The sequence below is a fragment of the Oscarella lobularis genome, chromosome 1, assembly GCF_947507565.1.
Source record: "Oscarella lobularis chromosome 1, ooOscLobu1.1, whole genome shotgun sequence".
In the NCBI taxonomy this organism is placed as follows: domain Eukaryota; kingdom Metazoa; phylum Porifera; class Homoscleromorpha; order Homosclerophorida; family Oscarellidae; genus Oscarella; species Oscarella lobularis.
Genome location: NC_089175.1, coordinates 1,628,468 through 1,655,777, shown reverse-complemented (window position 1 = coordinate 1,655,777; position 27,310 = coordinate 1,628,468). Strand labels below are relative to the sequence as shown.

Genomic DNA, 27,310 nt, shown 5'->3' with positions numbered 1-27,310 from the left:
TGATCCAAGTGGCGGGAAAGATGTGCTGGTAATTAGCGAGGCGCCAGTCGTGTTTGTTGCTGTTTATAAACGGCGTTGAGCAGTTGCTCCAGCTCGTCAACAAATAATTCGATTTCTAGACACAACGAGCGTCCTTGCGCGGGCTTCTCCGCCGCACTTAGCGCACTTTGACTTCGTCAACGCGTTGACGTCTCCCGTATGCGTTTTGCCACATGTTTCCACTTCGAATCGCATTTCGCTGTCGAATTCCAGCTCGATCGTACGCGACAGCGGCTAAGTCGCGTCGCGGAACGCAGGTGCGCGTCGTGAGAGACTCGGAGCTCGTAAAAATCGTCCAGGACCCCGAACGCGTTGGGACGAATTGGTAAGGAGAAAGATCTGCATCGACGCAATCGAATAGCAGCCTTATAGGGATTACGACGTGGAGTTGTCAGCGTTCGGCAATCGCATCGGCTTCAAACTCGACACGACCGAAGCGAAAGATCTTCTCCGAACGGCTTTCACCCACAAATCGGTAGTCATTCAAAAGGAATCAGAAGACGGGGTGAAGTCGTCCGAAGAGCCGGCTCATAACGAAAGACTCGCTCTGCTCGGCTCGACCGTGACGTCACACTTCGTTATGGAATGGCTTTATGTCACTTATCCGAATTTGCCCGCCGATGGAATGAGGTGACAAGTGCGAAATACTTAATTATTGATTTAGTTTTTATATGGCGGCGATTTAGAGACATCAAAGCATTTCTTACGGATAGAGATGCTCTGTCAACTGTCGGGGAGAGTCTCGGGGTAAAGGACTTGGTTCTCACTCAGGTACACTAAATAAAAGAGAAAATGACGTGGATTTTACGACGTCATTTCTCAGCATAAATTGTACAAAAAGCCTGAAAAACATAAAGTAGTAACCGGTGCTCTATTGGCTATCGTAGGAGCCCTACATTACAAGCAGGTAAAGCAGAAGTAAATGCTTAGAAGGTGTCAACGTTCTTTCCTTGCAGGGTTCTCTATATTCGCGAAGTTTCATTCACGATTTCATAGTGGCTCAGCTCGCCGGACAAGACTTGACTCGCATCGTCAAGCTGATGCATCCTAAATTCATGCTAAAGAAGCTACTCGAGGAAAGGAGAATGGAAGCGCCCGTGGCAAAGTGAGACACTAAGACAACTAGGGGGGGACTGCGGTTGAAAGCGACTTGACGGTATTCTTCTTCTTCTCCCCACAAGGCTTCTCAGCGAGACGGGTCGAGCGACGCACATGCCGACGTTCGTCATGGGAATCTTCTCCGGGAAAACCAATTTGGGCGAAGGTAAGAGACTTTGCACGCGCGAAGGATTCGCGCACTGATTGACTGGAGGCATCCGTTCAGCTGCAGCTCCGTCACTCAAACAGGCAGAATACGAAGTACGAGACACCAAAATTTTATTTCTATTATTGATCGATTTTCTCTTAGGCAACTTGTGCCGCTCTGCACAAACACTTCGAAAAGGAACTAAGACACGCGCAATTGCCGTCGGACTACGACGACTACGTGCCCGAACAGAAAATCGAAATCACGCAACTAGACAAAACGGAACCATAGAAGCGAAAAAGGTAGGAGACATGCATCCTGTACAAAATTAATACATCAATAACAGACGTCAAAGAGCTCCCCCACGCGTCATTGTTCGCGATTCCATACAATAACCGTGCCCTAGACGAGAAAAGACCCCATTGAGGTTTCGCCGTTGTCATAGGAGAATTAGAGGGTTTGCCCCTGCGGTTTTCGCTTTGAAGTTCGCCTACCTCTTCGTCGCACGAAGCCAGAAGGCTCTCGTCGTAATTCCAGCACACACACAGCACCGCGGCGCTGTGACCCTGTAATTTGTTTATGCACGTCCTGGCTTCGCGGACGACGTCGAAAAAGTAGACGGACATGTCTTCGCTGCCCGTCACTAAGGCGAGAGTTCGATTCGCCGGGCGACCCGGAAATGGGCGGCGTTTTTTTTTCTTACCGACGCACGCGCCCTCGCGGAATGACATGAGCGGGCAGAATGCGCTGCGAATGTCTTTCGTCGAGTGGCTGATCGAGAATTGGCGTTTGAGTTGGAGCGTTCCGTTGCCGGCAACCCTGAGATAGGTTGTCATGGTGAGAGCCCCCTCTCCCTCTCCCCTCGTACCGTACCGGAAAAATATGAGAGCGTCGCATTGGACGTTGACGAGGAGAGACGGGTCGCGCGCTTCGCGGCTCATCCAACTGCGACTCGATATGCATGTGATCGGTTTTCCCGGGCATACAACGTAGCTATAGATGGATGGATGGGAGGGAAAAACGACTTTTATCCTAATCGCGCGCACCGTTTTAATCGAACTAGCCGACCCGACGTCACGTTAAAAGAAAAGGAGAAAATCGAGCCCTTTAGGAGTTAGTTAGGAATCAATTTGAACTTTTAATTATTTTTTGGTGTTCTCGCCTTGTCGTCGCCGCACCACAGCGTCGTACCCGCCGAATCGAAAACGAACGCTTTCACCGCGCCGGCGACTTTGCCCAGACCGCCCTGGGGAATTCACACAACACAAGCTGTTGTACTCGAATACAAGGAACCTCGTTCTATATAACCTTAATCATTTTCCCAGTTGAGACATTCCAAGTGATGACCTGAGCTTGACTATTACCCACCTTAGAGTAATAGAAGATGAAGGGAAGGCGGAGGAACGGAGCAATCTTACCACTAGAAGATTATTATTTGCTGGTTGGAATAGACAGCAGAGGAGTTCGCCTTCATTTCTGTCTTCCATCGTCCGAAGGCATTTTCCCGACTTCGTGTCCCACAGTCTCGCCGTCTTGTCAAGCGAAGTCGACACAATAAAGTCGCCGCTGACCGACCAGTCAAAATCTTCGCAGAAAAGGTGGGTGTTAGTTGGTGTAGGGGCACTAGGAGGGCCTGGCATTTACCTGTTACGGCTCGTTTGTGGCCTCTAAGTGTGCAGGACAACGTTGGGGGACCCGGACTTAGACTGTGTATTGATAACGTGCCATCTTTCGAACAGCAGGCCAATTTGTTTTTATCGCTTGAAGAGAACTTAATGACGGACACTGTGCGGAGAGAAAACGTAATGGGATCGTTTCTCTTGAATGAATAAACCAACCGGCTTCTGAATGTTGATCAAATATATAGTGCATCCCAGCAAAGGCGTAGTTCTCTCCAAGAGTTGTATCACCAGCCATAGCTCTAATGATCAATAGATTATAACACCTCATTAGTGTAGAACTCGTAATTCCTAAAACCTTCTCTAAAACCTTCTCTAAGAGACTAAGCTCAACAGCTCTACATTATTTTTGTATCAAGTCCTATGGCACTAACGTCTAATTTATTTTCAGGCATCAACTTCTTGCCAACACTACCTGTACTCAACTTAATTTTTCAGGCAACGAAATCCTGTACAGTACTATTTAGCTAATTCTGCTCTGGTTTTGGTAGGTGATCTATGCACAAGGCCCCCACCGTGCATTGTGTTAATATACCACGTCAAAGGAAAATACTATGACGTTCACTGTATCCCTTTCTTGCCTGCTTGCCGTTGCTGCCTTTGTCGGGACGAGCTGCTGGCTTCCTGCTGCTGTGCCCCCGGGCGTTGAATCAATGGTAAGCTTGGAAAGGGATGCTGTGCTTGGTTGACGTCGATGTTGTCTTGACGGTGAGAGACGGCCCGGTGAGTCTGATATCGATGCGTGCAAGGAATCCCAACTGTGGTGCGTACTCGCCGTCTTGAGAACACGGTTTGAAAATAAAAATTAGGTAAATTTAGGTTTTGGGACTGACGTGCATTGATAGGCTAAGACGACTGCTTGTTCGGCTTCTGTGAGGAGAAGGTTTGAACCTTATTTGCTCTGAATTTAATTGATGTACCTCTGTTCTGCTAGGCCGTATTTTTTGGTGAATATTTGCTGTCTAATTTTCAAGTATTCTTTTCTTGTGGATGGATCTAGTTTCTTGGGAAGAGAAGGCTTAGTCAGTGTTTCTCCCTAAAAATCTCAGGCTAAGGTACTTCGTCTTTGGCTCGTTCTCGCAGAAGTTGGGTTCTTCTTCGTATGTATAGGGTTCCTTGCAACGAGTGGGTAAGTTCAGTGACGAGACAATACGACGCGGAAACCAACGTAGGTGAGGATTCGATGGACTGCGGTAAGCGTTGTACTTCGCATCGACGGCCAAAATTCGCTGAGCGGCATTCGCAGAAGATCGCGAATCGGACATTATTAGCGCGCGTGCGTGGCCCCGTTCCCGGGCCCGTGCGTGACGCCAATAGTCTCGTTCCCAGCCCCTCCCCCTCCGTTAATATCACTACGGGGAGAGGCGGCTGGGAACGAGACTATGACGCCAAGACGTTATAACGGTGGGCGGGGCGGAAGAAAATACTTCTGAACTCCACAGAGATGAGACTACAGAGATGCTTATTATCCCAGCGATTCAACCGGGGAAGCACTGGGTGGGCGAAAACGTGCAATTTTTAATCAAAAAAACAGCAAGAGTAGAATGACAAGACAGACAGCAGTTTCCAAAACCCTTTGAAGATTTTCTATATCTTCCCTTAGTTCCATCACAGCATCGAGCAGTTCTATTTCGGCACGGTTTATTTCCATTCGACTTTGCACGTGAAGTAAGGGGACGATACACACGGTTTAGTACTGTCACGGATGTTAGTCCCTAAAAAATACTCCAGACCCAGGTCGCGCGTTAAGGGGGGTGTGGTTGGCTAGAGGGTCTGGACGCACTCTGTAGAAAGCCGTGTGCAGATCACGTGGTTTTTCGAACCGAGCGAGCCAATCACAGGTCTCGATACCCATTAGGACATACGTACACTGATTGGACGCGGACCTAACTTCGTTTCGCTACGAGTAATTTAGTTACGGCGTACGCTACACCGGGTTCCTATGTAATCGAAGGTTCGCTGCTTTTCCGGCGTTACTTCTCCTTCAGATCTTCGCGTAAAGTCGTTGGCTATCAAAGAACCCGAAAGAACATTAGCGATTGGGAAAAAGCTCGGGCAGACCTCTTGCGGGCCTTCATCCAACGCTCGCGCAACGATGTCCGTACACGCGCGAAGAGATTTCCTTCGTTTAGGGACTTCCGCGACTGTTTTATCGAGTAGGAGTGCCCATTAGGGGAAGGTACATTTGTTAACGAAGTTAGGTCCGCGTCCAATCAGTGTACGTATGTCCTAATGGGTATCGAGACCTGTGATTGGCTCGCTCGGTTCGAAAAACCACGTGATCTGCACACGGCTTTCTACAGAGTGCGTCCAGACCCTCTTGCCAACCACACCCCCCTTAACGCGCGAGGGTCTGGAGTATCGAGGCTAGGATCTTATCTCTGAGGGCTCATCTAATCGGATTAAAGTGGCGCGTGCGCATAACGCTTTCAGCCTTTCAGAAGTCTACTCCTTTCTCCAGTGTCTACTGGATATTTTAGATGCCCAAAGGGCTATTTTAGACGCCCGAAGGGCGCTGGATTCTTCGGCTGTACGGCGCGGACGCTTCAATGCCTTTCCCCTAAGCAAACCTCTCTTGTTTTTGCAGTTTGGGCAGTGCGATCGGTTGGCTGACAAAATACTCAAATTCCAACCGATTTTCGTCGATCGCAATTGGCAATCAACTGATCGGGGCTCCTTTTTAGGTGCTTCGACGTCAGTGTTTTCGAACGACGTGCTCGAACAACCTAGTCTTGATACCAGACCCTTCCTTCGCTCGGGGAAGGGTCTGGCCTCCAGACTACGAACTACGACTACGAACAACCGATACGGCTTTGACCGAGACTAGAACGTTTCTCCAAAGCCGAGACTTCCTCCTCTATAGAATGTTCCGTTCCGTACGCGACTCTCGCGTAACAGAACGTGAGACGCTGAGAATTTACGTTAGGGGCAAAGCATTTATTCGTCGGGCATCTCAGAGAGCTCCGAGATTCAAGAGGGATTACAAAGACTAACCATCGTACGGTTGACAATGGTTACATATTTTTTAAGTATTTTCTTTTGTCTCTTGTAATTGTTTTTTGTCGTGTAAGGGGTCCTGGGCATGACCTTTGCATCAAAAACTGCATCCATGTGGGCAGGGGAAGCGGAGGGAGAGCGGGCGGGAGGGAGGAGGGGGGAGAGCGGGCGGGAGGAGTCCTGAGCAAGACCTTGCCAATAAAACTGCTCCGGGGTCCTGAACAAGACCCCGTCAAAAAAAACTGTTTTCCGAGGTCCTGGGCAAGACCTCGTCAACAAAAACTGCCCGCGAAAGAAGAGGTGAAACTCTGTTCGTTTTTTCAATTTTATTCAAATAAAATTTCTGTACCCTGCCCTGTTCTCCATGGCGGCGGCAGCGCACGCGGGGTGCACCACCCCGCCGGCGCCCCAAGCTAACCTACCTACCCTGCTACCTAACTTCACTACCTAGCATGCTATACTATACATACACGAGTCTACCGTTCATGATGATCTCTTCCTTCGACCTAAAAAGAACGCCGGGGTTAGAGACATAAGAACTATTGAACTAAGACGGTATCAAAGTCTTTCTTTGATAGCATCTTTTTCAACGAATGATACTGTACTATACCTTAGGCGGTGCTTGTCTCCCCTTTGAAGAAGTCCTTTATCAACTTGAGAGGATTTTCTCTTGTTCGAGTGACTTGCTTTTCAAATGCGCTTCTGACTTCCTCCTTGTTCTCCTTGTCAAATCCACGAGTAACTGTCCTTTGCCTAGATTTATCTATTAGATTACACTTACGGTTAAGTATTTTCAATGTACCGTAGTGTTGATGGCATTAGCCTCAATTTTGTATCTACATTAACGAGAAACAAAAACTCTTCAAGAAGATGAATATCTAAGACAAATACATTAAAAACCAACCAACCTTCCACGTTTGCTATTCTTACTTGTTATATAGTTAAAAAAATTTTCAAAGGCAAAGCCTCCATTTTGGACTATTTTCTGCAACACGTCGCTCAAAAGATGTTGATACTCCGGCCAATTGAATTGAATAAAGACAAGAAGCCTTGATAAGCTGACGTCATTCCTCTCAGGTCCAAAACTTGAAGTCTACAAGAAAGTCTACATCAGAAAAAAAGATCTACTAAATAAATAAATAGGTGTCATCACCTTTGCCTCTTCTACAATAAATTTCACGCAGACCGGAAACAAATACGTGACGTCATAAGCCATTATCACGACGGAGCAGCCTAAAAAGATGACGTCAGAAACTCTTTGCATGACAAGGCACTTTACCCTGGTCTAGAGAAGTTACATTGAAATAATCGCGCTGTTGTTCAGACGTGTGCGTCTCCAACAGGGACTGCAACACTTCCAATGCACATTGACTTGAACTCTAAATAAATTATTAATTAAAAATTATAAATTGTAAAAAGGAGAGAGAGTTCAAGTACTTCGATTTTTCCACTATAGAAAAAGCCTGAAGCCAGCTTGATTTTTGCAATCTAGCGTGTAGTTTCAATTATACTTGTAATTCAATATGCCTATGATGTTATCACGTTTCGTTGTTTTCCTGTCATTTCCTCGTTTTTTTGAATTGATTCCTGTAGCTTTGGAGTTAGCCTCGAAAACGTTTTCTGGCAGTGCAAAGACAAGGTTGTATACACGTGGCGCAGGAGCCCGCCAGTTTACCGTAAAAAGAAGACAGTCGGACTCAAACGCTTCCATCCAACTCCAATCCCTATTACGATTCTCTTTGAGAAACATCTTGAATTCTAGAGAAACGATGCACCGGTTGGAAGTTGATATAATGAAGTTTCTCTACTCGTATTGAATGATGGCTCGGAATGGATAATTTCCCAACAGGAGTGAGCCACGCGAAAAGATTCTATGACGAGCTCTTCATCAGCGCAAGAATCTAGGACGAGACAATAACGTCAATACACATACATAGTCTTGCTATATACTGTACCCCCAAGTATGGTAATGCTATCTGAAGACTCCGAATTCCAACTGCAGATCATAAAGAGAGGACACTCAGCCACTCCTAGAAATAGCGTTTATTTTCTAAATCAATATCGCAATATTCAATGTATTCTAACCTGCTGTTTTGATGAGGGCAAAGTACTTGATCATGCTCTCGAAGTAGAGAGAAGCAACGGCGTAGAACGAAGGAGACGACGAATCAAGAAGATGACTCAAACGGTCTCTCAAACCACTTAGAGAAAATAAATACACGCATACCCAACTATCGAAACAGACACCGTCTACTTTCTTACTTTGATGACAAATCGAAGAAGACTTCTGGAACGTCCATTTCCTCGACGTGAGCCAAGCCTCGAAACAGCTCGAAGAAACTCGCCCACGTCTCCGTGACGACGTCCTCCAAGAGTAGTCGAACTCCAATGGAAGAACGTCGTCGATTCACCGCCGGATTGAGTGACACCGAATCGGAAAAGTCCGCTGACGTGGCAAAGATCTGACCGACGCATAAGTCCAAGCAAGAGAGCAAGGAAACGAGAAGCCAATTTATGACGTCATCATGCGTAGCAGAACGCTGAAAAGACCAAAATAAATATTTCAAGCAGGGAGAGGGTTGCTTTCGGTAACTATACCATAGCTGATGAAGACGATAAGACCAAGGGAAGCACTTCACTGACTAAAAAAGAATTAGGATTAATTAACCTAATATATTCAGTTTCCTCACCTAGCAAATCACGCGTTTCTGACGTCATCTCTGATTGAGACAATCTTTTGACTGTTTTCAACTGAAGAAAATAATTTAGCATCTATGCGTTATTGATCTGTTTCTGCTTACACCGTATTTTTCTATTGCACTGGGATAGAGTTTCATTAATTTTAATAGCATTCGAGAATGCTTCAACACGTCTTCCTTACACATATCTGAATAGACGCGTGTACACATTTAATTTACTGTTGACTTATTTCTATCGACCTGCGCACGACTGAAGAAGATCCTGCTGCACTTCCGGTTTCAATAAATTAAATAATTCTACAACGAAAATACATTTTACGTTTGACAAAAGGGAAGCTATCCGACTTACTTTTCTGAGTGCGTATCTCGGTATTAATTTCAACCGAGTCTAAAGCGTTGACGATGCCTCTGACGTCACACCACAGCTCAGAAGAATTCACGAATTTTTGGAGCCTTCGGAGGAGGATACAGTCAGACGCCAGCCTTCAAATGGCACGCTAATAGGTCTTACATGATTTCCAATTGATCGGCGGCCTGCTGGATTTGGCCCGTTTCCAATTGGGTCCTCAGCACTTCGTGTTGCACGGCGAAGCTGTCTGGGTACAGGCTCGTTGCCGTGATGAGCCATGCCTCGGCCGACGAGGCGTCGCCGCTCTTGGCGAGCTCTCGCGATCGTTCTATGAGCCACGAGGCCGACGAAAACGCTTCGTTCATTAGGTGTCTCTCATGTGATCTCGACTCCCGGATACAAAAACGCCGATTTGCACGGATCTGCAGAGATCTGTACGTAAGTTCTGAAACGCGTGCACGCATAGAGGTCCCAAAACGCTTCCAAGAGACGACATGACGGCGCGAGCTCACACGACGATATTACAGTCTGCAGACAATCACAGTGTTCAGAGAGGCCCGTCACCGAGGCACACCGCCGGAAAAAAACCACTTAGCATTATCATTGAACGCAGTCCTTTGAGTTTTGCAAGACCGTAGAGCGACTGCAAAGTGTGCACGTGCATCGATGTAAGCGCACGTGCCGCCGGAAACGTCTGGCGCGATCTCGCTGCTTTCTCAGACGTCACAAACAATAACAACAAGCACCTACAATCGGAGAAACTGCTTCCCACTACCCGGATAGAATCTTCGGAACGACGTATCATCCTAATTAGCTACCGTAATTCAGCTCCTAATGCGATAAGAGTATAGCGAGTTCTATAAACAATCCACATTATGACGTTATCAATAGCCTTGTTTTGGCATTCCCTAGCGAGCGTGCTTTCCATTTCCATTTGCCCCATTCTCTCGCACTAAACCGATCGTCTCCCCATGACAACGTCATCCCCCGCCATCTACCACTACGAATCGAAAGACTACGTCGCCAAACTGACGTCGCGTCTCTACGAAACCCATCTCAACAGCGACGTCGATCTAAAAGTCTTCGACGAACCCATGAACGAGAATAGCGAAAGAGAACCCCTAATCGTCCACGCCCATCGAACGATTCTTTCAGCGGCGTCGCGACCGTTCGACGTCATGCTCAATCCGCGCGGCTCGTTCAGCGAATCGCGTCGCGACGTCGTCGAAATTCACGGCGTTCGTCAGGAGGCGTTCGTCGCCGTCGTTCGCTTCGTCTACACGGGTCGCGTGACCGTTTCCGCACGCGACGCGCCGGCGCTCTATCAAGCGGCCGACATGTACGACGTCGACGAATTGCGCGACTGCGCGACGCGAGCGCTTCGCGCGTCTCTCGTCGACGCGTCGCAAATCGATTTTGACGAGCTAAACGCGCTCGTTCGTCTCGCCGAACGATATCGAGCCGAACCGCTTCACGACGTCGCGATCGAGACGATTTCTCGCTTCGCCGACGATCTATTTCGCGCGCGACTACATCGCAGCTGGTCGAAATCGACGTGGGCTCGTCTACTGACGCTCGACGACATTAGCGCGCAAGAATTCGACACGCTACAGGCGTTGATCGACTGGGCGGAGCAGTTCGACGACGTTCGCGACGAATTGCGCGGATTGATCGAGTCGATTCGCTTCGGCGACGTACCGGCGAGCCAACTCGAGTTCATCGTCGAGTTCAAGTACGTTGAGGCGGAGGTTCTCGTACGGGAACTCTTGAGCGCCGCTTCCGGCACGTCGAGACGACAACGCGGTCTCGTTCGGTATCGAGGTGTTGATACGGGTGTCGTGACGTCACTGTGGAATCGAGGCGAGACGTTTCGGCAGGGGCGGGTCCCGTTTGAGGTGAATCGGAAAACGTTTTGGGAAGTCGAGATATTGGTCTTGGATATGAGTCGAGGTGCCGGTTTCGATAGGAGGGAGTGTTCCGTTGCTCTCGGCGTGGGAATCGATCGCGAGTGCTTCTACTCGGATCAATACTATTTCGATAATCGAGGACTCTTCTGGAGATTCAATGGTGACGTCGAAGATAATATGTGCGGAAATCCGTACATGGATTCGAAGGATTCGAAGCGTTCGTATCGGTCCGGAAGTTGCGTCGGATTCATGATCGATCTCGCGACTCCGAGGCTCTACTGTTTCTTGAATAGAAAGCTCGTGCACGTCGTGCCACTGAAAGAGAAAAGAGGAGATTACGTGCCAATCATGTATGTCAAGAAGGGAGCCATTCGGCTCTTGCCTCCGTCGAAGGAACCTCTGTATCTTGATCTGAACAATGTAGATACTTAATAGGATTTTAAATTATAATAAATTTTATTTGCACGAACCGCGTGGACGCTGAACCGGCCTTTAGCTCTATGATTCTAAACAAAATAAGCGCTCACGTCTCTCGCGAAGTAGATGAGATTACAGTACCTAAACTGAAGACTTATGTTGAGACACGCCGCCTTGTGTTCCTAACAAACATTGAACTTACAGCACCAACACAAACATATACAGTGTACGTGTATGAACGTGCGCAGGCACGCACAGGAAGTCTTTCCTATGCATGGGCAATAGTTCATTCATACTCTCTGTGCGGTGACCCAAGACCCCGACAGGCAATAACTCAAGCTCCAAGCAGGGACAATATCACCGAGCACAGAACCCTCTACCTGTGCAGGCATAGCGTGGGACTTACCTAATCTTTTTTCTTTGTGAAAGAATCCCTTATTTCCTTCAGCTGCTCAAAAAACGGCAATTTGTCAGAAGCTCGCGGATAGGTCACGGCTCTAGCCGATGAAGATGGCATAACGAAGACAACCTAAAAAACATTCAATTTTCCTGCTATACGCAAGCATGCATTTTTTACTGTATCCTTTGTGCCAGGAAAAAATTCTGGTTGTCTTCCAAGCGAACACGTTTTACCGCTGAAAATTTCATAAATTCCTACGTCCATTTCAACAACCAATATAAAAATGGAATATGGTTATGTATTTTAGAACCTTTTCCATTAAAACAAGCAATCTGAGGTTTTAGCTCCTGAACTTTCTCTTTCAAACTCTCCCCGCCCCGTCTAATTTCTTCTCTGCAAATGCCTCAAGCTACTTCAAAGGCAAAATACAACATTCCCCAGCTCACTTTGACAAATCGGCGGCTCCAGGGGTGGTCCTCGCTACGATGTTGGTGAAACCGATTCCATAGTCGAGACAACGAGAATCGTCCTTATACGTCATTTTATCGGGAACTAGACCCGATTCAGACAAGCACGGCCCTGAAATGAGATTGTCGAGTGAGTCGAAGCCACTAAATGAATTGAGTTCGACCCACAGAAATGGTTTGTTGGTCCTGCATAGTGATGGCCTTTGCTCGCCGACAGAACGCCAGGATTTATTCCAATCTAGCAATATGCGGTGCGTATAGCTCGATGGAGGTCGTATGAGCTTACGAATAAGATTGATAGGCCTGGTTTGACGTGATCGGGAAGAACTTTCGTTAGCGCTTCGGGATCGATTGGTTTAGATCGTTTAGAAGGACTGCCACTAAAATAACGTGCTTATAAAGCTATCGCGACAACGATTGAACGCACAAATAAGGGCTCTTTCGACAGAGTCCCTAAATACCGAGAACTTTCAATTAGCTGCGCGCGCAGAACGTGTCACGTGGTTTTGCTTTTCAGGTATACGTCTTTCATCGGATCGCACTGGATGCCCTACCGACCTCCGGATCGCACTGGATGTACAAGACGTACCGACGGTACGTCTCTCCTCGATCTCCGGATCGCACTGGATGTACACGACGTACAGAGGATACAGACCGTACCCACTCCTCGTCCTCCTGGTGATACTGGATGTACAAGACGTACAGAGGATACAAACCGTACCCACTCCTCGTCCTCCTGGTGATACTGGATGTACAAGACGTACAGAGGATACAAACCGTACCCACTCCTCGTCCTCCTGGTGATACTGGATGTACAAGACGTACAGAGGATACAAACCGTACCCACTCCTCGTCCTCCTGGTGACACTAGATGTACAAGACGTACGAAGGATACAGAGCTCTACCCACTCTCTGCCCTCCTTGTCACACTGATGTACAAGACGTACATAGGGCACAACTCTGTACCCACTCCTCGTCCTCCTGGTGACACTGGATGTACACGACGTACAGAGGGTACAGCGCTGTACCCACTCCTCGTCCTCCTGGTGATACTGGATGTACACGACGTACACAGGATACAGACCGTACCCACTCCTCGTCCTCCTGGTGATACTGGATGTACACGACGTACAGAGGATACAAACCGTACCCACTCCTCGTCCTCCTGGTGATACTGGATGTACACGACGTACAGAGGGTACAGCGCTGTACCCACTCCTCGTCCTCCTGGTGATACTGGATGTACACGACGTACACAGGATACAGACCGTACCCACTCCTCGTCCTCCTGGTGATACTGGATGTACACGACGTACAGAGGATACAGACCGTACCCACTCCTCGTCCTCCTGGTGATACTGGATGTACACGACGTACAGAGGATACAAACCGTACCCACTCCTCGTCCTCCTGGTGACACTGGATGTACACGACGTACACAGGATACAGACCGTACCCACTCCTCGTCCTCCTGGTGATACTGGATGTACACGACGTACAGAGGATACAAACCGTACCCACTCCTCGTCCTCCTGGTGACACTGGATGTACAAGACGTACATAGGGTACAACTCTGTACCGACTCCTCGTCCTCCTGGTGACACTAGATGTACAAGACGTACGAAGGATACAGAGCTCTACCCACTCTCTGCCCTCCTTGTCACACTGGATGTACAAGACGTACGTACCCACTCCTCGTCCTCCTGGTGACACTAGATGTACAAGACGTACGAAGGATACAGAGCTCTACCCACTCTCTGCCCTCCTTGTCACACTGGATGTACAAGACGTACATAGGGTACAACTCTGTACCCACTCCTCGTCCTCCTGGTGACACTAGATGTACAAGACGTACGGATGATACAGAGCTCTACCCACTCTTCGTTCTCCTGGTCACATTGGATGTACCAGAGGTGAGCAGTTAGTTTACATTGTCCGGATTACAATTGAAAATTTCTGATATCACTTTACCATAGTCTTCCTCCTTCAGAGCAAGTATGAGCATTCGTCTTGTAGCCTTTTCATGATTCCTTTCTGCCCATGCATCAAGCATCGCCTGGGCCCGATCTCGATCATCTCTCTTCGCTTCAAAGCCGTCCAATTCATCCTCTTCAAACTTTAGAACCTCTCCAACGTGCCTCCAGTTAGATCTGATCTTTTTGGCCAAGGCACGTCGTTCTTCTTTAGATACAACCCCATCCAGATCTGACCCTAGTGCCGAATGCAGAACAGGCCTGTCAGAATGACCAAAAAATGAGACTTACCGTCAGCCTGATCAATTTGTAATAAAGATATCATCCTTGTAACAAAACAAAGGGTGAATATTTTTTAGGATTAACATGAATATTTCAAATCTGACCTTGGAGCTGCTCCAAGCCACAGCTTCATGCAACGGAGCTCGTCATCGTTTAGCTGACTGGTTCCGTCCGTCAGGGTCCACATTCTAGTTTTCTTTGAAAAGCCTTTCATTGGAGCGAGGCTTTTGAACACAGCGGAACTACGTTGGGTTTTCTTCAATTGACAATAGAATTCCGTCTGCAATCCAGCCATGCCGCGTTGCTTTGCGTCATTCACGTTCTTGATAAGCCACTCGCACAATTTACTGCAAGGCGAGGAAAGATCAGCCTTCTGCTTCTTCGTTAATGACCCTACAGCAGCTGCATAAACGGTGAGACTGACGCAGTTTCTAGAGCCTTGGTAGAGAAATTCTGCGTTTACGCCCGGCGACAATGGGAAAATCAGTCTGTTTCTCTTCAACGGCACGTCGGACGAGAGACGATATTTTCGAATAAGACGAGTAGCCAAGCGAAAGAAGAGCGCTTCCGGGAAGAACAAGACGTCCTTAGCATAGACAATAAGTGGAAATGAAAATAAAGCTTTCTGAATAAACGCTTGACTGTATTTCGTTTCCTGCGTGAAATCATCCTGTAGAAAGCAAGGAGCGTAGTAGCCTTCGCTTTCTGACTTTTCGTTCTTTTCCACAAGAACGTCAAAATGACAAAGGATGCTCTTTGCTGAGGCATAGTCCCGCTCTTTCACTTCAGCTTCACTCAGTAAGTAATTTACGAATCTAAGAGAAAGAAAGCCAGACTCAACGGCTACGTCCCAGTCCGTGTCAAGACTGGCTGCTGACAGATTTGATTTTGAATGTGCTGAACCAACAAAAGAAACCAAGAGCTTGAACAGCCAATCAGAATCGTGAAAGATGACGTTTTCAAGCCGAGGAACGTCTGGGAAATAGTAAACAGCTCCGACGTGAGTTAAGTGCAAGAGAGCATCTTTCAGCTCCTCCTCATCAAAAATGTGACATTTTTCTGCAACTTGTTTTACTTCATCGAGCCTCAATACAGAGCGTCCTGTTATTCTCGCGAGCTTCCCCATTACGCCTTCGAATTTCAGCCAGCGTGCTGGTTGCATCTTTTGCTTCGCCCAGTAGTCATCTGTCATTGTGTCAACTCGACTTCTAATTTCATCGGCAGTGGGATCTTCCTCATCTGTGCCGGACGTCTTGTTCTCGACGAGAAAAAACCCGAGCCCCGATGAAGGTCGAACAAAATGGCATTGACAGGCTTGCCTTAGAAATAATTCTTTGAGATATTCATTGTTTTCTCTAATAAAGTCAACGGCGGATGCTTCGCCTTTCGCGGATCGATCTGCGGCTTCTTCGGCTTTCCAGCGGTGAGTTGCAACGCGAAAAACCGCCGGAAATTCTACTCTTTCCGCCTCGCCAAGATATGCATCACCCTGCTGCTCTACAGGATGAGCAATATGCACGGAAGAAGCCCAATGCTTGAGGAAATCGCCGTTTGTCTCCATTCGGCAAAGCTTCTGTTCAATTGGATTAATGATCTCGCCTTCCAATTTTCGGTAAGAGGACGTTGCTTCGTCAGCGAGAAGCTTGGCACCGTTGAAAACAAGCATGTAGACGGAGAGAGCGCCGGGAGGCATCAGGGCTACATGAGCCGCCAGAAACGGTTCTTGCCCGCCGAAATCGCAGATTGTCATCAAGGTCACTTTGTCTTGGAAGCCAAATAAAACACCTTCGCTTATTAATGCTTCTATTTCGTCAAGATGCTCTTCGGTCAGCTTCGTTTCTTCGTGCCTAGAGTCTAAAAGAGTGTCTAGAAGAAGACATTTACGCTAAACAACCAATCAAACCTTCCGTGGATTGACTAAAACCAAATAGACTTCTCAAAGTTCTCCAAAAACGAGAAAAAAAAGACGGTGGAGAACTCGCGACTCTCTCCCTAATATTCAATTGAATGCATACCTATTCATTCCAACTAACAACGAGATACCTTTCAACGCCTCTTTCATTAGTGCGTGCATTTCGAAACGTGTTGTTTAACTGTTCTCTGTGCTCCTTATGATTTAATAGCTGCCACTTCCCAGTAACGGTACCGGCGTGAGATTTCATCATTGTGACGGCCTTACTAAGGTTAAGACCGCACGTGCTGGGCTGTTCTTCAAATCTCTGACCGAAAAGAAGACGGACGAGACATGTCTTTCCAACACCGTCCTGCCCAATCACATTAAGACGAACTCGAGCTACTTTCACCATTCCCTTCTTCAGGAAAGAAGTCCTCAACTGCCTAAAATCAAGAACAACACAAATTAATTTGAGTAGACAATTTCTTTCTACAATTAGTCTTACGCTCTGTTGGTGTGTTCCAACGTAAAACAAGACACAAATTAATTTGAGTAGGCAATATCTTTCTACAGTTAGTCTTACTCTCTGTTGGTGTGTTCCAACGTAAAACAAGACACAAATTAATTTGAGTAGGCAATTTCTTTCTACAATTAGTCTTACGCTCTGTTGGTGTGTTCCAACGTAAAACAAGACACAAATTAATTTGAGTAGACAATTTCTTTCTACAATTAGTCTTACGCTCTGTTGGTGTGTTCCAACGTAAAACAAGACACAAATTAATTTGAGTAGGCAATATCTTTCTACAATTAGTCTTACCGTCTGTTGGTGTGTTCCAACGTAAAACAAGACACAAATTAATTTGAGTAGGCAATTTCTTTCTACAATTAGTCTTACGCTCTGTTGGTGTGTTCCAACGTAAAACAAGACACAAATTAATTTGAGTAGGCAATTTCTTTCTACAATTAGTCTTACCGTCTGTTGGTGTGTTCCAACGTAAAACAAGACACAAATTAATTTGAGTAGGCAATTTCTTTCTACAATTAGTCTTACTCTCTGTTGGTGTGTTCCAACGTAAAACAAGACACAAATTAATTTGAGTAGGCAATTTCTTTCTACAATTAGTCTTACCGTCTGTTGGTGTGTTCCAACGTAAAACAAGACACAAATTAATTTGAGTAGGCAATTTCTTTCTACAATTAGTCTTACGCTCTGTTGGTGTGTTCCAACGTAAAACAAGACACAAATTAATTTGAGTAGGCAATTTCTTTCTACAATTAGTCTTACTCTCTGTTGGTGTGTTCCAACGTAAAACAAGACACAAATTAATTTGAGTAGGCAATTTCTTTCTACAATTAGTCTTACCGTCTGTTGGTGTGTTCCAACGTAAAACAAGACACAAATTAATTTGAGTAGGCAATTTCTTTCTACAATTAGTCTTACAGTCTGTTGGTGTGTTCCAACGTAAAACAAGACACAAATTAATTTGAGTAGGCAATTTCTTTCTACAATTAGTCTTACCGTCTGTTGGTGTGTTCCAACGTAAAACAAGACACAAATTAATTTGAGTAGGCAATTTCTTTCTACAATTAGTCTTACTCTCTGTTGGTGTGTTCCAACGTAAAACAAGACACAAATTAATTTGAGTAGGCAATTTCTTTCTACAATTAGTCTTACCGTCTGTTGGTGTGTTCCAACGTAAAACAAGACACAAATTAATTTGAGTAGGCAATTTCTTTCTACAATTAGTCTTACCGTCTGTTGGTGTGTTCCAACGTAAAACAAGACACAAATTAATTTGAGTAGGCAATTTCTTTCTACAATTAGTCTTACTCTCTGTTGGTGTGTTCCAACGTAAAACAAGACACAAATTAATTTGAGTAGGCAATTTCTTTCTACAATTAGTCTTACAGTCTGTTGGTGTGTTCCAACGTAAAACAAGACACAAATTAATTTGAGTAGGCAATTTCTTTCTACAATTAGTCTTACATTCTGTTGGTGTGTTCCAACGTAAAACAAGACACAAATTAATTTGAGTAGGCAATTTCTTTCTACAATTAGTCTTACCGTCTGTTGGTGTGTTCCAACGTAAAACAAGACACAAATTAATTTGAGTAGGCAATTTCTTTCTACAATTAGTTTCCATGTATTGTGCCAGCCAGCTTTACCTCAGGTCGTCTCTAATTCAAATTCATGATAAAAAGAATTCTTAGTACGCAACTGTGTAATCCGTCTTACTCATTCATTTGCCCTATTAATTACAGTGAGCAAACCTTTACCTGAAAAACGGCAAGTTTAAATAATTAAGTATTATATCATAGAAACGTTTCAGCGGTTGTCTGAGTGCGTTAAGTTGGAAGGAATTTATTACAGGAATCATGCTAATTTACCAATGATCATTAGAATTACTTACGCGTGGTTAACTCGGGCCCAAATTATTGAGGAAGTTTACATGCAGCCCTTCACGAACCCATGCAGCGATTTTCTTACGTCATCAAAGATGGCGTCGCCCGCCCTAACTAACTGATTACAGTGTAGACGTAAGAGACAAGACTAGAACGCTTTCCATAAAGAGCTGATAGGAAAGTTATTGGGGAGAAGGAGGAGGAGGAGGCTTCAGCAAAGTAGTGTACTGCACAGTATCTATTTAATTAACAACAAGTTAGAGCCTACCGTATGCGTCTGGATTCGATATTTCACAAATTATATTTGCTCAGAGATTTGTTAATGTAGCCGTCTTCCAGCTTGGAGATTCTGACAGTTACCCTTCTTCCTTGTCTCTGATCTATGCGCATGCTTGACCTTTGTCGTTGAAGACGGGGATCTATTCTTGGATCTAGCTGATGTATAAAGTAAACTAGTACACTGTAGAGTACTTTTTTCGCAATTTTCAAGTTCGTATACTTATCGCGTGAATTCATGTCCGTACAGTGTAGCAAGCAGTTGAAGAGTGTTCCACGAAAAGTTGTTAGACCACGCCCACACAAACACAAACTTAATTATTAAAGTTACACAGTAACTACAACTAATTCCGGTCATAAGTCATTGACGCAAGACAGGGATCTGTAACAGCTCTTAATTAAAATAGAACCTAGAAGTATTATCACTAATTATTATTTTCTTTCTTTTTGAAAATCTGTCTGACCAAAACCGGGCTGACCGGACCATTTGCTACGGCCTTGCAATTGGAGCCAGTAGTTGACGCCAGAATAGACATCCTTATTTGAGCAAGGTCAGTGGCAGACGCATAGATAACGACATGCAATAAGGACAGAGCGATTTTCTTATGAACAGAGCTCTTTCTAAGAATCTCTGCTCTTTTTCATCCTACCTTAATTAATTATTTTTTTAATTAATTAAAGATAAGATGGCATCTTTAACTAAAGATTTTCTGTAACCATGCCTCTTTATTTATCAGCTCTGACTTCCAAGTCATTTCTTTGCAGCTCCCTGTACAATCAGTAACAATCACAATTAAAAAGTAAAGTGCACTCGGATCACTCTGGCATGCCTGATCCGCTCAAGATCAAAGCGGTGCACTCAGTTTACGTTGAAGACAACCCAGACTGCTAGCAGTGCTCCAACGATGCACCCCATCAAACCTTCCCCGTTCACTTTCCACACGGGCCCCACAATCATACCCGACGTCTGCGTATAAACGCTTCCCAGGACTACAGGATTCAACCGATTCATAAAAAAGTGAGCAAAACCGGGCGCCCACGCGCCGTACCCGCTCACGACACCAACGTACCCAAACGAAAAAGCAGCAAGAGCGCAAGAGCTCCCCTGAACGAGACAAACGACAGCCGCATTGGGCACAGCCAAAGTCCGCGTCATCAACACCATAACAGGAACGTGAAACAGAAACCAGACAACGCCGCTATAGAGCAAAGCGACAAACGGAGAATACGTCGACATGAGCAAGGGTAAGAGATATCCTCGCCAGCCAATTTCCTCGCCAAGAGCTCGCAGAAATCCGAGGAGAAGATTCCTGTTGTGAGCGTGGACCGCTTGCGAGCTAGCGCCCAATGTCTTGGAGTCGAACACGAGTCGACCCCATCCGACGATTACGGAGAGAAAAGCGCACGTGAAGACGAGTACGACGACGTAGATCGTACCGACGACGAGACCGTAGACGGTGGACGACGTCGGGATGAACATGGTGCGGAGAAAGGCGGAGAAGTCGCCCGTGTAGAGACCGAACGGGATGAAGACGATTGTTGGGAAGTACATCGCGTAGGAGAGAAGCGAAAGGCTTTTGTGACGTAGCAGAGCTATCCAGAGAGCGGTTAGAAGTAGCGTCGTCGCGCTGTAGGCGAAAGCGACGTCGGACGCGGCCATTCTCGAGGATTCGTTCGATCGCATCCGGGAACCGACTAGCTAGCTAATACAGAAAAAGTTCGTAATTAATTAATTAGTTGGATTTTGTGGATTTTGCTCTCAGCTGGAGAAATTCTGCGCGTTGTATTCGACGCATCTTGAAGGATCGGTTGGGTAGATTCTTTGGCAAAACGTCATCAGACGCTTCAACGCCTGTATGTACTTTCTCTGAGTCTCGTCATTGAGAACGTCTATAGTCAGAAAAAAAGAGAAAGATTATTTACTTATCCGCAAGTAGCGAAAAAAGCTCTGATTCACATACGAGCCACGTTTTGAGCAAAAATCTTTTCTCGTCCCGTTCGAGCGTGAATGCCGACCATAGTGACGCCTATGGGCCACGGAGCATTCCCAATAGCCATTCTCAAGTACGAATCACTGGCCTTGACATTTGACACATAATACAACATCATTCACTCCGACTTATATTTTATATGTACCTGCACGTAATTTCTGTCCAAAAGTGAACCGGTAATCCTGATGAGAAAATTAAGAATGTCACTTGGAACGGACTAAAAATTCATAGACATAACACAAGGGCAATATTTATCACTACTTACACGTTTCTTCAACATTCTAGACAGTGGTTTCAAGTACGCTACAGTTTGCTTGTACGTAGCAGAAGCCAATTTTCCCTGCACTGATCTCTTGACCGTTTCTTGTCGAGAATTCAAGTCCTTTCCCCATTGATTGATAAGAAGCTAAGAAAGAGAAATAATTACTACACAATAGAAATGATGCACTGGTTTTTTTTTACTTTCAGAAATTTGGCTATGACTTCGTGGTCTAAATTCGTATCTCCTTCACCGAGTCCCTTAGCTAGTTTCTAACACGCACAACCAAAGATGACATATGGTCCTTAGACTCTTAGATAGCCGACATACAATGATGTCATCCAGTGTTGTATCATCTTCTGCTATTTGGACGTCATAGCTCGCCTTTTTCTCTTCAGAACCTTCACCTCCCTTAATTAATTCAACATGCAGCGAGCGAATGCATTTCTCCTCCTAGTAGGCATACTTGAGACCGAATCAGTTCGTCCAAATATTCTTCGTCGATTTTGTCCATCGCATCTTTCAAATCATTTCTCAAACCCTAAAAGGAAACACACAGCAATTGATTAATTAAAATATTTTCCAATAAAGCCAGTCATCCACTGCGTCGAACCTTGACAACTTCAGGTGCTTGAATTTCAATGTGTCTAGCCGAACAAATCCATATAAGACACATTTTCTGCACCACATCCACACTAAGTATTCACCGTAATCTCCTACACGTGTCAGCGTCCGTTTCTCCAAACAATCTCGTCGGTTCTCCTCGTTCTCTCAGTCGTTTGACGACCTCCGATCGAGGCATCATGATGTCCTCTTCTTTTTCCTCCTCGACGAGCGACGCTTTCTCCTTCGTCGGCGATAAGAAGTCCGTCGGAGACGTCTAGAAACGATTCTTTGTGGAAAACGACGAGAAAGAGACGTAAACTTGTTCCTACCACGTCGTTTCCCGCATTTCCCGCTTCCTACGTAGCGGGGTATTATCGAAAAGAACGTTCGCGTATCGATTTCTTACTCCAGCTCGGCACAAAAGTTCCAATTCGCCTTGTTTGACGAATTTGCCTTTCTTCGCTGCCTAGAAGGAGGATCTTGAGACAAGCAAGCCTCTAAATAATCCCTTGACAGACTTCGATTTCTTCGAGCTGCTTTCGCTTGCGTTCAATTCTCGCTTTCAAGAGATCCATCTTTGGTTAACGTACGCTAAGCTACGTCGTCACGCAGAGCGTCGAATTATTCATTTTTTTGCTTTGCTCAATTCCTGTGATTAGGCAATTACGAAAAAGTCGAACTAGATTTTCTAAAGTATTCTGAACGTCCTTTTTAGTTCTATCATGAGCTGCCAATCCGCTTTCTGCATCTCGTCTCGAAAGTACTTCTTCACAACGTCAATCGACTCCCTCGATATCTGAAATTCAAATAAATGAAATACGATCTTTGCTTTTATCTATCTAGGCTTCCTTCATACAGTACCTTGCTTACAACCGTGTCCTCGTGATTAAAATGCCTGCCATACAATTCAGGCGTGTTTCCAGGCAACGCTTCAATCTTGACACAGATCTCTTCTCCCTTTCGAGCAGAGTCTTTCGTCTTGTGATTCACCTCAATACTCGACAAAACGCCAATATCCCGAAACTATAAAATTTCAAAGCATAATAAAAAAACAATTAAAAACATTCTCCCTTACGTCTTTGGATGGAACGCACAAGGGAGTGCCGGTTTTTACAACGCCATCTTCAACGTAGACTCCCACGACGATCGGATCTCGCGAATTGAATATGCAGTTGGGTAGAATGCGAAGTTTGCACGGAAAAACGGACTGATTGCGAAACTCTTCCTTTTTCCGTCTCTTGTACTCCTAGAAATAGAAAAAGAAAATAACGAAAAGCAAAGGAGACGTCCGGTTCTCTTTCCTCTCGATACTCCATGAATCTGTCGAACAGGTGATAGATAATTTCAGCGGTAAAAATCTTGATTCCCAAGCTGTCAGCCAGCTCTAGAGCTTCTCGTTCAACGCGAACGTCGAACGCAAGAACGACGGCGTATCTTGACACGAATCGTACACGTCAAAGATTAGAGAAAAAACCGAGTCTTACTGTTCACTATGCTCCAGCATAACCGACGCTTTCTGAACGTCTTTCTTGTGAACTGGACCAATACTGACTCCGGCATACTAAAAAAAGTTCAATTCGTTTCTCAATTTCAGGCGCTTTCTCCTGTAAAATCTCACGGGTATTTTGGACGTTTTGAGAAATTCCAGCAGGGCTTCTAACGATCCCAACGTCGACGCCTGCACGTACACGCCCTTATCTGAAAGCTTGATCGATTTAAGGGAATCGGAGAACGAGGCCTCTTGCTCCTCCTAGCAAAACGATTACGGAATAGTGAACGTCTCCCCTCCCTAGGAATTGATCTACCCACTTTCAGTATTTCTACTTCGTCGGGATGCTCCGCGACGAAAACCTGCGTTCCAGCCAAGGCTTTCTCCAAATCTTTACCGCATATTTTGACACCTTGAGCGGCTACGATTTCCTTGTGATTCACCCAGGCGTTCTATGCACAAAGAACCCTTCCATCTAACAGCAATCAACTACAACGATACTCTAGCCCCCTACTTTGACTCGAAGTTCCTTCAGCGGTTGAGGCATCAAGAGAGCGCGCGCTTGACTCACGAAGGGCCCATCCAATCCAATCATAACCAGCGTATCGCCCTCCCTTAGTTTCCCATTCACGAGCACCACGTCTACTGTCGTACCGAGCCCCTGAATCACCTTGACCTAAAAATTCAATATAGATAGTCTCTTGGTTGGAGGGGAATTTTCTCTTCGTGCCTCCATGACGTGGCATTGGAGTTCGGCGGAATAGCTGAGTCGCTGGGCCAACATCTTTTGCGATAATTCGAAAATGAGCGCAATCAAGTCGCCCATTCCGTCGCCCGATATGGCCGACGTCGGCACAAGGGATACGTAATTCTTGATATCTTTGTTTTCGTGAAAGAGAGCAGCATTGAGACCCTTTGTGAGAAGAAGAAAAAAATTGAGGCGAGGCGTGCGAGAGAAAAGTGGAGATTGTTCGTTACCTGCTCAGCGAATTGGAGTATGACTTCCTTCACTCTTTCGTCGAATTCTTGCACGGTGTGGAGTTTCTGTTTCTTTAGCGTTTGCACGACTGACTGGTGAGGATTCCTCTTCCATTCGTACATCCTATCAATCTGAAAAAAAATGACAAGGAGACTTTACAGTGCAAAAGAACGGAGGAAGCGCTCTCCCCCCACTTTATTGAGTGCCACAACAAATGGTGTTTTTCTCTTCTTCAGCAAGGTTATGGACTCCAGTGTCTGCGGTTCCAAACCGTGCATAATGTCAACGACAAGAATAGCGATGTCGCACAACGATGAACCTCTCAATCTCAAATTACTAAAACCCCACAATATCGCCAATAAATAATAACAATCAGGAAACCAAAATGAAATACCTAAACGATTCGTGCCCCGGCGTATCAATAATCAGCAATCCGGGCAATTTCAACTCCAATTTCGAAAACTAGGCGAGTAATAGCTATTTCTCCCCAGATCAGGTGACCCCTATAGCTATATATACTTCTTTCAAATTCTTCGTCATGTCTTTGATGGCGTCCAGCGGAACGTTCGTGGCCCCAATCTGCTGCGTAATCCCCCCTGCTTCTCCATCTTGGACCTTCGTGCCTCTCAACTATCCCCACAAGGTGTAAAATGTTAACCTTTATATTTATTTAATTGTTTATGTACCTTGTCGAGAATCTTAGTCTTTCCCGTGTCTACGTGACCGAGAACGCAGACAACGGGTGCTCTCAGGTTATCCGTGCTTTTATGCTTCTCGGCTTCTTGTCTCCGTTTCTAAACTACGATTTAGTTTGGAACTTTGACACGTCTTTTTATCCAACTTCGATTCTTGCTAGAGCTTTCTCTCGCAATTTCTCCGTAATGCTTAGTTTAGCCTCTTCATTCTCTCCATCATCTTCTTCCTCCTCGTCCTCTTCGTCACTTTCATCCTCCTCGTCCTCATCCTCGTCCTCTTCATCATCATCGTCGCTCTCTTCATCTTCGCTTGACTCCTTCATCTCCTCTTTTTTCTTCTCAGTGGCACTTTCCTCTGTCAATAAAATAATTAGTAAATGAACAACAGAGTGTTTACATTTTCTATTACTTTCTACTGCCATTTCTTTTTTGACCGGCACTTCGATTTCATCCTCGCTAGAGACGTCGTCCCAATTCTTCTCCACTGTCTCCTCCTCTTCCTCGGAGACAGGCTTGTCCTTCTCTTCCTCCTCTTCTTGCTCCTGCTCCTCCTCTTTCGCTACTTCGAGCTTCACATCCGGAACGGCATCTGGAACAGCATCTAAAACCAACAAGCAAAAAAATTACAAGCTAATCTAATCAATCGCAACTCCTTCCCACCCTTTGTCTCCTTCTCTTTATTTCGCCGTCTCTTCGTGTCGTATCGCACTGGCTTCCCTCGACTCTCGCCCTCCTTCTTCTCCAAAGCGGGAATCACAATTCCCTGCGCTTTCATTGCCAATAGCATTTGCTGTTGCCTTGCCCGCTCCTGCTTCTGCGCCGGAGTCAAATACGTTCCGGCTTCCTTTTGCCGCTGCTTCTTTTCGCGGTCTCTCTGCTTCTTACGCTCCTTACGTTCTTGCTCGAGCCTCAACTAAGAGAAAAAATGACAGATTTACCAACCAGTCATCGTGATTGTATTTAACCCCTGATTTACTGCTTCTAATCGTTTCGCCTCTTTTTCTTCTTCTGCTCGGATTCGCGCTTCTTCTTCCGCTTTGAGTCGCTCTTCTTCTTCCTTCAGCTTCTGCTGCGTCTCTTTGATTTTCTGTATCATGGCAGCGCGTTTCGAAGGTTTCGCCGCTTCGGCTTTCACATCCTTCTTCTCCTTCTTTCCTTTCTTCTTCTTCTTTTTCTTCTTGTCCTCTCCGTCGTCGTCGTCGCCGCCGTCGTCGTCTGCGCGATCGTCGTCTGCACCTCCCGCGACGGCACCGGCACTTTCGTCCACCTTTTTTCCGTCACCACCGTCATCGACGTTAGAAGCAGAAGCTTTTTATTGGAAGAAATACATACATAGGGGGTCTACTATAAAATCCTGCAATGGATTACCTTCGCCTTTGGTCTCTTCCTCCTTTTCTACGTCGTCTCCTTTCTTTGCGTCCATCTCGCTCTTCTTTTTCGCTTTCGCTGCCGCCTCTTTTTTCCTCTTCTTCTCCTTTTCTTTCTTCTCGGCCTTCTTCTGAGCTGCCGTCTTCACGGAACGAGTTTCCGGCACTTCTTCCGCTTCGTCGTCGTCGGCGACAACTTCTTTCGTCTTCTCTTTCTTACTCTAATGAAAAAATGCTAGATGATGATAATGATGTCACTCTGTATCAATCTTACAGATGTTCCATCTACTTCGTCATCTTTTCCTACTTTTTCATCTGAGTCGTGTCTATACAGATCCCAATCTTTGCTCTCTATTGATTTTCTAATTCGTTTTGGTTTGCCCAACTTTTCGGTGTCTTTCGTTTCGATTTCTTCTTCTTTTTTCTTTTCCTCTGCCTGCTCCGGTTCAGGGACTTTTTTTCTGAATGAAATTGCTGCGTTCAGTAGTGCAACCGCGGTTTTTTTTCATTTCTCACTCTTCGTTATCGTCTTCTCCCGCTTTCCTCTTCTTTTTCTTCTCCTTTTTCGCTACTATTGGCACTTCGAAGTCCTCCACTGCCTTGCCCGTACGTTCGATTCCACTTTCGGCCGCTATCGCGTCCAAATCGGCTTCCCTGATTAGAAACACGCGTCGACGAGACGCGGATCCTCAATGAGGGGGCCTCACCAATCGTCTTCGTCGTCCTTTGCATTCTTTTTATTCTTTCCTTTTCTTGGCATTGTAAAAGTAAAACAAACATGCGAAAATCGGTGAAGAAAGAGCGAGCTTCGGAAGCGTACAGTAGACAATCTGACACAATGACGTCACGAGGAAGGTACAAACCAAATCACGTGACAAGACTACAGTGTACAAAAA

At 45.7% G+C, this 27,310-nt stretch overlaps 7 protein-coding genes and 1 long non-coding RNA gene across 19 annotated transcripts; 1 reads left to right on the top strand and 7 right to left on the bottom strand.

The window, feature by feature from the left end:
- The first annotated feature begins 195 nt into the window (after positions 1-195).
- LOC136192418 (large ribosomal subunit protein mL44-like) lies at positions 196-4,278 on the top strand. Of its 9 annotated transcripts, none has more exons than XR_010671137.1 (13): positions 196-364; positions 412-669; positions 726-810; positions 863-946; positions 996-1,144; positions 1,221-1,303; positions 1,364-1,398; positions 1,448-2,883; positions 3,356-3,402; positions 3,456-3,727; positions 3,784-3,847; positions 3,899-4,157; positions 4,211-4,278. XR_010671137.1 is itself a non-coding variant. In XM_065981050.1 (8 exons), the coding sequence occupies exons 1-8, from the start codon at positions 213-215 to the stop codon at positions 1,574-1,576; spliced, it is 975 nt and encodes a 324-aa protein (XP_065837122.1). In that variant the 5' UTR covers positions 196-212; the 3' UTR covers positions 1,577-3,347. The 9 variants fall into 9 exon arrangements, 1 of the variants encoding a protein (XP_065837122.1); XR_010671143.1 differs by having other exon boundaries at positions 1,448-1,587; positions 2,469-2,883; positions 3,899-4,272; XR_010671141.1 differs by having other exon boundaries at positions 1,448-1,587; positions 1,632-2,883; positions 3,899-4,272.
- LOC136192335 (WD repeat-containing protein 13-like) lies at positions 1,520-4,264 on the bottom strand. Of its 2 annotated transcripts, XM_065980887.1 has the most exons (15): positions 4,133-4,264; positions 4,024-4,079; positions 3,885-3,967; positions 3,798-3,834; positions 3,546-3,742; positions 3,124-3,206; positions 2,930-3,070; positions 2,704-2,870; positions 2,594-2,653; positions 2,448-2,531; positions 2,332-2,390; positions 2,159-2,278; positions 1,989-2,104; positions 1,780-1,928; positions 1,520-1,687 (listed from the first exon to the last, which is right to left on the bottom strand). In XM_065980887.1, the coding sequence occupies exons 1-15, from the start codon at positions 4,227-4,229 to the stop codon at positions 1,655-1,657; spliced, it is 1,482 nt and encodes a 493-aa protein (XP_065836959.1). In that variant the 5' UTR covers positions 4,230-4,264; the 3' UTR covers positions 1,520-1,654. The 2 variants fall into 2 exon arrangements, with proteins under 2 accessions (XP_065836959.1, XP_065836951.1); XM_065980879.1 differs by having other exon boundaries at positions 1,989-2,278.
- A 528-nt stretch (positions 4,279-4,806) lies between the features above and the next one.
- LOC136192566 (uncharacterized) lies at positions 4,807-5,139 on the bottom strand. The gene is made up of 2 exons (XR_010671180.1): positions 5,026-5,139; positions 4,807-4,973 (listed from the first exon to the last, which is right to left on the bottom strand). It is a non-coding gene; the product is annotated as an uncharacterized lncRNA (long non-coding RNA).
- A 1,137-nt stretch (positions 5,140-6,276) lies between these two features.
- Positions 6,277-9,374, bottom strand: LOC136192237 (integrator complex subunit 10-like). Its single transcript, XM_065980776.1, has 19 exons — positions 9,172-9,374; positions 9,010-9,113; positions 8,901-8,957; positions 8,763-8,848; positions 8,652-8,712; positions 8,560-8,603; positions 8,224-8,501; positions 8,047-8,162; positions 7,917-7,991; positions 7,770-7,862; positions 7,637-7,719; positions 7,504-7,581; positions 7,399-7,449; positions 7,241-7,340; positions 7,115-7,194; positions 6,892-7,054; positions 6,764-6,839; positions 6,572-6,714; positions 6,277-6,467 (listed from the first exon to the last, which is right to left on the bottom strand). Exons 1-18 carry the CDS (start codon positions 9,372-9,374, stop codon positions 6,573-6,575), a joined length of 1,890 nt encoding a protein of 629 aa, XP_065836848.1. The 3' UTR covers positions 6,277-6,467; position 6,572.
- A 3,037-nt stretch (positions 9,375-12,411) lies between these two features.
- Positions 12,412-19,140, bottom strand: LOC136192176 (uncharacterized). Of its 3 annotated transcripts, XM_065980715.1 has the most exons (13): positions 19,021-19,140; positions 18,586-18,626; positions 18,415-18,527; positions 17,713-18,339; positions 17,167-17,637; positions 16,855-17,013; positions 16,499-16,792; positions 16,359-16,447; positions 14,560-16,309; positions 14,465-14,499; positions 12,628-14,411; positions 12,487-12,580; positions 12,412-12,438 (listed from the first exon to the last, which is right to left on the bottom strand). In XM_065980715.1, the coding sequence occupies exons 7-11, from the start codon at positions 16,759-16,761 to the stop codon at positions 14,122-14,124; spliced, it is 2,427 nt and encodes an 808-aa protein (XP_065836787.1). In that variant the 5' UTR covers positions 16,762-16,792; positions 16,855-17,013; positions 17,167-17,637; positions 17,713-18,339; positions 18,415-18,527; positions 18,586-18,626; positions 19,021-19,140; the 3' UTR covers positions 12,412-12,438; positions 12,487-12,580; positions 12,628-14,121. The 3 variants fall into 3 exon arrangements, with proteins under 3 accessions (XP_065836787.1, XP_065836779.1, XP_065836771.1); XM_065980707.1 differs by having other exon boundaries at positions 17,167-18,339; XM_065980699.1 differs by lacking the exons at positions 16,855-17,013; positions 17,167-17,637 and having other exon boundaries at positions 18,337-18,527.
- A 121-nt stretch (positions 19,141-19,261) lies between these two features.
- On the bottom strand, positions 19,262-20,712 carry LOC136192466 (uncharacterized). The gene is made up of 2 exons (XM_065981096.1): positions 19,493-20,712; positions 19,262-19,438 (listed from the first exon to the last, which is right to left on the bottom strand). The coding sequence occupies exon 1, from the start codon at positions 20,710-20,712 to the stop codon at positions 19,888-19,890; it is 825 nt and encodes a 274-aa protein (XP_065837168.1). The 3' UTR covers positions 19,262-19,438; positions 19,493-19,887.
- Positions 20,698-22,541, bottom strand: LOC136192403 (pre-mRNA-splicing factor 18-like). Its single transcript, XM_065981002.1, has 12 exons — positions 22,403-22,541; positions 22,291-22,350; positions 22,214-22,240; positions 21,986-22,158; positions 21,892-21,925; positions 21,745-21,819; positions 21,609-21,689; positions 21,482-21,550; positions 21,285-21,425; positions 21,165-21,236; positions 20,990-21,107; positions 20,698-20,918 (listed from the first exon to the last, which is right to left on the bottom strand). Exons 1-12 carry the CDS (start codon positions 22,457-22,459, stop codon positions 20,788-20,790), a joined length of 1,038 nt encoding a protein of 345 aa, XP_065837074.1. The 5' UTR covers positions 22,460-22,541; the 3' UTR covers positions 20,698-20,787.
- LOC136192155 (eukaryotic translation initiation factor 5B-like) lies at positions 22,501-27,277 on the bottom strand. Its single transcript, XM_065980677.1, has 23 exons — positions 27,122-27,277; positions 26,931-27,068; positions 26,801-26,875; positions 26,689-26,740; positions 26,416-26,635; positions 26,024-26,355; positions 25,708-25,960; positions 25,457-25,648; positions 25,194-25,402; positions 25,039-25,146; positions 24,872-24,982; positions 24,747-24,814; positions 24,547-24,688; positions 24,352-24,483; positions 24,104-24,286; positions 23,888-24,049; positions 23,694-23,825; positions 23,503-23,634; positions 23,369-23,445; positions 23,188-23,318; positions 22,960-23,132; positions 22,746-22,907; positions 22,501-22,680 (listed from the first exon to the last, which is right to left on the bottom strand). The coding sequence occupies exons 1-23, from the start codon at positions 27,172-27,174 to the stop codon at positions 22,573-22,575; spliced, it is 3,345 nt and encodes a 1,114-aa protein (XP_065836749.1). The 5' UTR covers positions 27,175-27,277; the 3' UTR covers positions 22,501-22,572.
- Between the last annotated feature and the right edge of the window lie 33 nt (positions 27,278-27,310).

Coding starts and splice junctions, on each gene's coding strand:
- LOC136192418 (XM_065981050.1), top strand. CDS start 213: ATGTTTCCACTTCGAATCGCATTTCGCTGTCGAATTCCAGCTCGATCG. Junction 365..411: donor GAACGCGTTGGGACGAATTG/GTAAGGAGAAAG, acceptor GCAGCCTTATAG/GGATTACGACGTGGAGTTGT. Junction 1,304..1,363: donor GAAAACCAATTTGGGCGAAG/GTAAGAGACTTT, acceptor GCATCCGTTCAG/CTGCAGCTCCGTCACTCAAA.
- LOC136192335 (XM_065980879.1), bottom strand. CDS start 4,229: ATGTCCGATTCGCGATCTTCTGCGAATGCCGCTCAGCGAATTTTGGCC. Junction 1,929..1,988: donor CCGCGAGGGCGCGTGCGTCG/GTAAGAAAAAAA, acceptor CTCTCGCCTTAG/TGACGGGCAGCGAAGACATG. Junction 1,688..1,779: donor TGGCTTCGTGCGACGAAGAG/GTAGGCGAACTT, acceptor TTTCTCGTCTAG/GGCACGGTTATTGTATGGAA.
- LOC136192237 (XM_065980776.1), bottom strand. CDS start 9,374: ATGAACGAAGCGTTTTCGTCGGCCTCGTGGCTCATAGAACGATCGCGA. Junction 8,163..8,223: donor TTCTTCGATTTGTCATCAAA/GTAAGAAAGTAG, acceptor ATTTTCTCTAAG/TGGTTTGAGAGACCGTTTGA. Junction 7,055..7,114: donor TTATTGTAGAAGAGGCAAAG/GTGATGACACCT, acceptor ACTTTCTTGTAG/ACTTCAAGTTTTGGACCTGA.
- LOC136192176 (XM_065980699.1), bottom strand. Junction 14,500..14,559: donor TGGCTTGGAGCAGCTCCAAG/GTCAGATTTGAA, acceptor TTTTGTTACAAG/GATGATATCTTTATTACAAA. Junction 14,412..14,464: donor ACAAATTGATCAGGCTGACG/GTAAGTCTCATT, acceptor ATTCGGCACTAG/GGTCAGATCTGGATGGGGTT.
- LOC136192466 (XM_065981096.1), bottom strand. CDS start 20,712: ATGCGATCGAACGAATCCTCGAGAATGGCCGCGTCCGACGTCGCTTTC.
- LOC136192403 (XM_065981002.1), bottom strand. CDS start 22,459: ATGGATCTCTTGAAAGCGAGAATTGAACGCAAGCGAAAGCAGCTCGAA. Junction 22,351..22,402: donor AGCAGCTCGAAGAAATCGAA/GTCTGTCAAGGG, acceptor TCCTCCTTCTAG/GCAGCGAAGAAAGGCAAATT. Junction 21,926..21,985: donor GACACGTGTAGGAGATTACG/GTGAATACTTAG, acceptor TTGTTCGGCTAG/ACACATTGAAATTCAAGCAC.
- LOC136192155 (XM_065980677.1), bottom strand. CDS start 27,174: ATGCCAAGAAAAGGAAAGAATAAAAAGAATGCAAAGGACGACGAAGAC. Junction 26,356..26,415: donor GGAAGAGACCAAAGGCGAAG/GTAATCCATTGC, acceptor TCCAATAAAAAG/CTTCTGCTTCTAACGTCGAT. Junction 24,050..24,103: donor TCCAATGCCACGTCATGGAG/GCACGAAGAGAA, acceptor TTGAATTTTTAG/GTCAAGGTGATTCAGGGGCT.